The sequence below is a fragment of the Arvicanthis niloticus genome, chromosome 26 (genome assembly GCF_011762505.2).
Source record: "Arvicanthis niloticus isolate mArvNil1 chromosome 26, mArvNil1.pat.X, whole genome shotgun sequence".
In the NCBI taxonomy this organism is placed as follows: Eukaryota; Metazoa; Chordata; class Mammalia; order Rodentia; family Muridae; genus Arvicanthis; species Arvicanthis niloticus.
In genome coordinates this window covers 24,453,787-24,462,082 of record NC_133434.1, presented here as the reverse complement: position 1 = coordinate 24,462,082, position 8,296 = coordinate 24,453,787, and the positions used below count along the sequence as shown (strand labels likewise).

The following is an 8,296-nucleotide window of genomic DNA, read 5'->3' as shown; positions in this document are numbered from 1 at the left end:
TTTAGAAATCAGATGGCTGTTTAGCACTAAAATGTGGGCAACTTGGCTATGAGTAAGACTGAGGTCTTGACACCCCAGGACTTAGGACAAGATGAGAATATTACACCACAGAGAACTGCTGGGTTGGTGTGATGGTGAGAGTGGAGCATTGGCCTGCCTGCTGTTATTAAATAGGGCCAGGCAGTTCAAGAGTCTATGCTCAGAGTAAAACAGACATGGTTCTAACAAGTGTGGGTGGTAAGAGATCCCTCCCTGTGGGTGAGGGACCCCAGGGGTGATCCAACTTGGTAGTAAAAGAGCTGTGGTCAGAATCTGAGCTCTGCTTTTATATAGTGTAACTGGTGCCAGTCACACTGCGTAACTAGATGGGCACTTTTCCTTTCCACTCTGAACATCTTTTCAGTTTCCTGCATCTGCCATGCTATCTGTTCTTTGCTGTTTCTTTTGCCCAGACTATCCTCCACGCTATCCTTCTCCTGCCAAAAAAAAAAAAAAAAAAAAAAAAAAAAAAAAAAAAAAAAAAAAAAAAAAAAAAAAAAAACTTATTACAGCATTCTAACTGCACACTAAGATACCCCTCTTCCTCCCGTAAATCATGAGCTCCATGAAGATGGGACTTACTTGTTCTACTGATGTTCTCTCCGGTGGTTAGTACCGTGTTCAGCACGTAGCAATTTCAAAGAAACAAGTCAGAATGGACTGAGGCCTACAGGCTGAACTTTTGTCAGCAACTAGAAACCAGTTCTCTCCGTTCTACAAGAGATGGAGCATCATGTCTGGGATATCCAAGCCCAGATGGTTGGATGAGGGTCTGGGACCAACACTGGGGAACAGCAAAGGGTACTATGATGATTCAGAGTGCCCAAGGGACCAAGAAGTCACACATAAGAAAAGTCTCTGAAGTAAAGTTGTAATTTAACTCTAAAGACTAGGACTCCTCCATGTGGAAAGTACTAGATGTCATTTCTAGCTCCTCACTGAGCTTGTTAGTGGTTGCCCCTATGCCTGGGAAGGTGATCCATGACGTGCCCTGAACCACTGGTCCTGTACATTTAGTAATCTTCCTGTGTGTTAGGAGCAGAAACAGGGTGAGGATCAGTAAGTAAAGAGAAACCATGCAGAGATTTGTAATGTTACCTTTATCTAATTAAACCCATGTTTCAGGAGCATTGGTCTGGCGGCTGTTATTAAATATGGCCAGGCATTTCAAGGCCAGAGTCTAAGATCTATGTAACTTGAAACATCATCAAATGTTTGAAGATCTACAATAAACCTGTCACCAGCAAAGATTAAGGAGATACAGTTGTCTTGATCTTAGATCTGTAGCTTAACCACTGAGCCCTGGTTAGTGAGGTCTCCAAGCTTCAGGTCCCATGGCTGTTCATGGTGTGATACATGTGCAGAACCTCAGACAGAGATAACATGCGATGGACTCACCAAGTGGTCCCTGTTGTAAGTGTGGTACCAGGACCCAGGCTTCAGGGAACAAGTATAATGAGATTCAATGTCTGAAGAGTATGTGTGTCTGTCCGTGTGTACATTCCTCCCCAGCCCACCACACACATATCTTCTCAAACATACACAAACATCAGTAGATCCTCAGAGGTGTTCTCAGGTAAAGAACATTCTTTAAACCATCCACCAAGGGCCTCTAGACCGCTGAGAGTGTGGACAATTATTTATTAAATAATTTTAATAAATTATTAAAGACACACCTCCACATGGATGACCTAACTCTAAAATTGAAGCTAGGGCATCAGGGGTCATGTTTTGTCCTGAATCTCTCAAAATACACTTTCTCAAAAGTATATCAGTTCTTAGTGCTTCTGCACATTAGAATTGTCTGGAAATCTCCTTTCAAGAAACAACGGCCACATGCCAGTCTGAGCGACAATGGTTGACTCTAAACTCTACATCCTAAGACCATCTGTAGGATGCTATGGCTTTTTGTTCAGGTTGTGTCTTGTTTTAACTCGGGTGCTTAGGCTCTACCACTGAGATTCCCATTTAATTGGGCTGGAAAGAATGCATTGTCAATAGCTTGAAAAAAAATCTTTCCTTGCTTTATTGATTTTCTTTTAATGCAGACAGGGCTGAGAGATAGTGTGTTATGTAGGTAGTGTTACCATGATAGATCAGATTCTTAGCAAGAAATGCCTTTGTGGAGGGCATTATGAAACAGGAGGTTTAATCTCTCCCTTTCCTGTGGTTACAACAAAGCCAGCACAAATAACAGATGTGGTCTCTCTAGCATGGAATGTACTAGCAACATGCTATGTTTGTCTTGTAAACATGTATACAGATGTGTGTTTTTTATTTTTCCCTTCTTGAAATTGTCCTTGTGTCTAGCTCTATTTGCAGTAGGACAATGACTAAATTGGAATATGCTATTCATAGGGGCCTGATTCATGCTCCAGTTTTACACAGGGATTAACTATTCTAAATATGTACATGCAGACAGACATGGCAATATTGAGTTGAATATGTGTTTCTTTTTTTCTGGTGTGTGAGTGCACGTACATATGTATGCATGTTCATATGTGTAAATGTGCTTTGTACATGTGTTCATGTTTGTATGTTTGTGTGCCTGTTTGGGGGGATATATACTTGTATATATGTGCACATATATATGAAGGTCAGAAAACAATGTCAAGTGTCATTCCTTGGCTGCTGCCCATCTTTTGTTAGAGAGGGAGTCCCTCATACCATGGAACTTCGTCAAGTAGGCTAGACGGACCAGCCAGAAAATATTCAGGATATGTTTTCTTTGTCTCTGCCTCCCATCTCACTATCACTGAAATTACAGGCTCACGACACTGTCCTGGGTTTTCACATGGCTTTTAAGGATCCAAACTCAGGTCTTTGAACTTACAAGGTAAGGGCTTTATCAACTGAATCTATTGACCTCCTGAGCCCATTTCCTGTGAAAGCTATGGATAAAGTACAACACTTCTGAGGAATTCTGTTCTTTCAGTGGGCACTCTAGGCTCTGACACAACACTTCTGCAGGATGGAGTTATTCTCCCTCTGGCCATAGGATTCTCGAAGGAAAGGTTTGAGAAGCAAGGGAATTATCTAAGATGTAACACTCTGACTTGGCTTGCTTTCAGATCCTAGGCAGCTGGAGCATCTTGGCTAATCTCAAATGCTAGAAATAATCTGCTATTTGTCACTTTGGTCCCAGCCAAAGGTCACATTGAAGCTAAAATAAATTCTAAACGCTGTTTTTATGAGTGGCTTAATTTTATTAACGTGGAACTCAAGGGACTGGCAAAGACTTCCTCCTACATTTCTTCCGAAGGGTTGGATTAGTTTGGTGGCAGACACTGCGTTGGGGGAAGTGTGCAGACACAGACCAGCAGCTTGTCGTTACTCTGCATCATAAGAATCCAGTTTGATTTTAACCTGGTAGCTTAAATAGTACATTTGCTAGGGAAGAAACCTAAGGTTCACTGTCTGGCGAGCTTTGGGCAGCCTACAAGAGCAGCATCTTGAGAAAACATGCCAAGGGCCTAGTGCAGCGGTGTGTCGGGCATTGTGAGTGTGGGTCAGAGATGCTGGAGGAACAAAGGGCAGCATCCCATGTCAGTAGAGCAGTAGAAGCTTGGAGAACACAGCAGGCACTCCTGAGAGTGTGGCATGGCCCCTCAGTATTGGTAGGACCTCACAAGGAGCCACATAAGGAGAACAGTGATCAGGACAACTGTGAAGTTGATAAACAGCTCCTGGGTGGACCGCTCCATCTTCAGAATATCTGGGTGAGAACTCCAGAAGGACTTCTGAGTGCACACCAAGGGCACTGGCTTGTCTTCACTTCCTAACAGAGAGAGACAGCATGAGAGATAAGTGAATGTTCCTGGAAGATGTTCAGGCTCTCTTCAAAGGAAACAGAAGTCATGGAAGAGGCGAGTGTTTGTTCTGACTTCCCAACCCTTCCTGCCAAACTTATTGGTGAAATCTCGATCCCCAATACCTAAGAATGTGACTAGGCTTGGAGATAGGCTCTTCCAAGAGGTCACTGTCATAGGTAGCTTCAGAGTCAACTTGATATAAACCTACAGTTACCTGGGAAGAAGGACCTTGTGATGGTTTGAATAAGTATGGCCCCATAGACTCATGTGTTTAAATGCTCGGCCCATAGGGAATGACGCTATTAGGAAGTATGGCCTTGTTACAAAAGGTTTGGCCTTAATAGAAGAAATGTGTCGCTGTGGGGGTGGGATTTGAGGTCTCCTATGCTCAAACCATACCCAGTGTGATACTGTCTCTCCTTGCTGCCTGTGGATCAAAATGTAGAACTCTCAGCTCCCTCTCCAGCACCATGTCTGCCTGCATGCCGCCATGTTTCCAGCTATGATGGCAATGCACTAAACCTCTGAGACTGTAAGCCAGCTTCCATGAGATGTTTTTGTTTATAAAAGTTTCTTTTGGTCATGGTGTCTCTTCACAGCAAGAAAACTTGAAGACAGCCTCAACTCAATAATTTCTCCCACATTGGAAAGCTGACAACTGTTTCTGACTCTAGTTCTGGTGGGATCTGGCACCTTTGGTCTTCTTGTCTGCCTACACTTATGTACACATACCCCAACACAAACACACATATAATTTAAAATAATAAAAAAATAGATATTAAATAATAAAAACAAATCTTTAAAAACAAAAACCAGAAACGTAGTTGAACAAGCCAGGGGAAGTAAGTCAGAAACCAGTGTTCATTCCTTGAGTTACTGCCATGGCTTTTCTTCACGAAGGACTATACCTGCAAACTAAAAGTAAATCCTTTCACCTTAAGTTGCTTTGCATCCGTGTTTTATGGCAGAAAGAGAAGAGGAAGTCAGGACACAGACACTGTAGAGGGAAGACATTGTGGAAGCACAGAAACTATGGCCATTGTCAGGCCAAGGAGAACATCATGAAGGAAACAGCCTTCGTCTCCAACCTCGGACCTCAGGTTTTACTTAAAGTTAAGCTGCCATTCTGTTGTGAGGCTCCAGCCTGGCCGCTTACCTTGAAAATCTTGGACATGTCAACCTCCACAGTGGCATGAACCAGTTTCTCAAACAAACACACAACAGAGAGAGAGAGAAAGAGAGAGAGGAGAGAGAAGAGAGAAGAGAGAGAGAGAGAGAGAGAGAGAGAGAGAGAGAGAGAGAGAGAGAGAGAGAGGTTTCTCTGAAGACCATGGCGAACAAAAGTAGTCTAGTTTCTCTTCCTGCTGTCATTTCCAAGACCAATATTTTTATCCTGTATTAATTACATTGTTTTGGGTAAGAAATAAAGTATTGCATTCTTCTTCGTCTTCTGCGTGTTTAAATATACTTGTTAACTTTGTTGTTTGGAATATCTGCAAGCAGGGACCCCAAACAGAAACAAACTTTATAGTTTAGTATTGCTCTTTCTTTGGGTCACATTTAGGAATAGGTTACCATCATCCCTAGGATTTATAGCTGCCTTAGGTCTTCATCCAACCCTGGTGAAAGCATAAAGCAGCTCCAACAGCTGCCTGGCTTCATACAAGCCTCCACTGGCACGAAGCCTGCAGAGGTCAACCAGAAGTCCCTCACACAACAGGTATTCAGTACACAGAACAAGTGTTAACCTCATGAGCATTTCTGTTTCAACAAGGGCTTGTGCCAGCTATTTTTAGTCAAGCTCAGGATGTGCCTAGATTGTAAACATTTCAGACAGCAACGATGGCATCTTCACTGTGCAAACGGATCGTACATGCAGGCAAGTATCTGAAGAGTGCAGGCGATGCTGTCAATCAGATTGCTAATTTTAGTAAAGAGGTAACATTGGCGCTTGGTTTATACAATCAAAATAAAATTTAAATCTTCTGTATTTTAAATTATTTAAGTAGATACTATTATTGCAGAATGAGATTGTAACATGGAAGAAAAATTTTAGATGGACATAATATTGGTTTGCAAAATAATATTGGTTTGTTCAAGGGACCAAAGATTTGTGGCAACTTTCGGCTGGACTAAATTAATTGTATCTGTTATATTTGTTGTGTCATTAATGGGCTAAATCATTAATTGCATAGATACCAGTGGAATAGTCAGCTTTTATTATGTAATTGTTAGTATAATATTCAGGTTCATACCAGATTGTGCTAACGAACACATTGTAGAATCTCGTTTTAAAATATAGCCAATGATGATTGAATTATGGCCTTTTCCTTTCAATCTTAATTTTTACTCCACTTTTTGATGTGTGCAGCTGGTTCTGGAGAAACATGTGTGCCACAATACACATGCAGGAATCAGAGAACAAGTTTTAAGAGTTAGCTCTCTCTTTCTGCCCAGGGGACCTGGAGACAGTACTCAGGTTATCAAGCTTGGGAGAAAGTGCAATCTGTTGTGCAGTCATGCCAGCCCCTTCCCTTTTAATTATCTCTCTTTCAGCCCTTAGCATTGACGTTGTCAATTACTAGTGAAAACCTTTACAAACAATTGTCTGGAAGAGAGAGTAAGCAGAAGAAAATTAGTGGGTAGCAGAAGAGAAAAGAATGTTCATCAGTGTTCAGAGGAGAGAGGGGAAGCCTGTTAGATGAAGTGCTTACACAAAGGCATCCTGAATATGGACCCCTAAGGCTACATATTGGAAAGTGCTGGCCTCCAACAGTAGAATGGGTGCAAATTGTTGCATTCACATTCATTTGAATGTTGTGGGATAAAGAAAATATATAGAGCAACTCTAGCTACAGAGCAAGATGGAAGGATCTCACACCATACCTGTGGGATGAGAGGAGGATTTACAGGAGGAGCCGAGAACGTGACTCCATTTACACAAAGGCAAGCACCGGAGCTTAATCTTGTCGCTTAGGAACGAAAATATGGGTGGTAAACATTCCAAATGAGAAAGGACAGACAAGCTCCACAATTGGGAACAGAAGGCAGAAGGGAAATGATTTGGAGTGAACTTCTGGGGTGACGCCAACGATTTGTTTCTTGGTAAATGGTAGTTATACTGGTGCTTCCTATAATTCGTGTTTCAGATGCCTGCATCTTTTGCACTCTTCCGATTTTTCCAGCCTCTCTAACTACAGCCTGAGCCCCACACACACTTCTCTTCCCTCTGCCTTATCCTTTACTACTTTTTGTACTTTGATAGAAACCTTAACTTTGTTGTTCTGTGTGTTTTTAAATGAATAGAACTCCAGTATGACGAATTCCCAGTGGGTGCAATTCTATCAAGGCAATTCAGTTTCACACACATCCAAACCCTTTGGGAAGAATTAGCAGTTAGGTGGTTATTCAATCACCCATGTTCTGTCTCTGCTATGAGCCCACACACAAGCTCTGGCTTCCTTTTTTGCCTTCTCTATGAGCCAAGATGGTTGTCCTGTGCAAGATCCAAAGCCTTACAAACCAGCACCAAATTGTACAAAAATCTGACATTGGTTTTCTTCTGGGATGTGGAAACAAATATAAAACTAGAAAAAGAGAAAATATATATCAAAGAAAAAACAGGAGTCAATATTCAGTTTGCAACTTAAGAAATGCCCTATATCATGATTACCTGTTCCACTGGAAAATAGAAACATTAGTTAACATTTTTATTTGAAAATTGCACACACAGACAGAGACAGAGAGACAGAGACAGGAAGAGATTGCTAAGTACGAAGTCTTGCTGTTACCTGAAGAGGAGCAGGGGCACACCCAGGCTGCTGTGGGCCTCGGTCTCTCCACCTCCAGCTGTCTCCCGGCTGTCTGAGCTTCTGGACTCTGGGAAGGGCCTAATGTAATCTGAGGGAGGAGATAATCACTGTGATGTCACTGGTGAGACATCTCAAAGGGACAAGCTCCAAAGGTTCCAGCCTGTTTGTACTCAGGGGGACATGGAAATATGGTAGCCAGGGCTCTGCTCCTTTGGCTGCCAATTTAAATGAACAACGCAGGGATGTGAAAGCTCTTGTTCCCAGCCTACTTTTGGTGCAGTGGTGTGAGATTTAAATCCATCTTTTACCACTTTATAAATGCCTCAGTTGTGTGTTCAGAACATCATAAAGCAAGAGCGATAGACCAGTTTTAACAAACAGCTGTCTTCACTACTCGACACGTGAAGCTATAAAAATGTGATTTCAAGTTATCGTCCACATCATTAGCTGTTTGAAATGTGGAGAATTCTCTGCCTTGTTCCCACATTCTCACCCTGAGCTCCCAAACCTCTTAAGCCTCCTTCAAGATTGACTGTTGTCCTAACAACCTCACCACCTGCTGCACATGACTTTTCATTGAAGCAATGCACAGCGAGTCCGCACATTCAGCTGATTGCTCCTGACACAGCCATG

General features: G+C 42.2%; 1 protein-coding gene across 1 annotated transcript; it reads right to left on the bottom strand.

Annotated features, from left to right (window-relative positions):
* Positions 1–3,214: 3,214 nt before the first annotated feature.
* On the bottom strand, positions 3,215–7,797 carry Sln (sarcolipin). Its single transcript, XM_076925237.1, has 2 exons — positions 7,643–7,797; positions 3,215–3,817 (listed from the first exon to the last, which is right to left on the bottom strand). Exon 2 carries the CDS (start codon positions 3,741–3,743, stop codon positions 3,648–3,650), a length of 96 nt encoding a protein of 31 aa, XP_076781352.1. The 5' UTR covers positions 3,744–3,817; positions 7,643–7,797; the 3' UTR covers positions 3,215–3,647.
* Between the last annotated feature and the right edge of the window lie 499 nt (positions 7,798–8,296).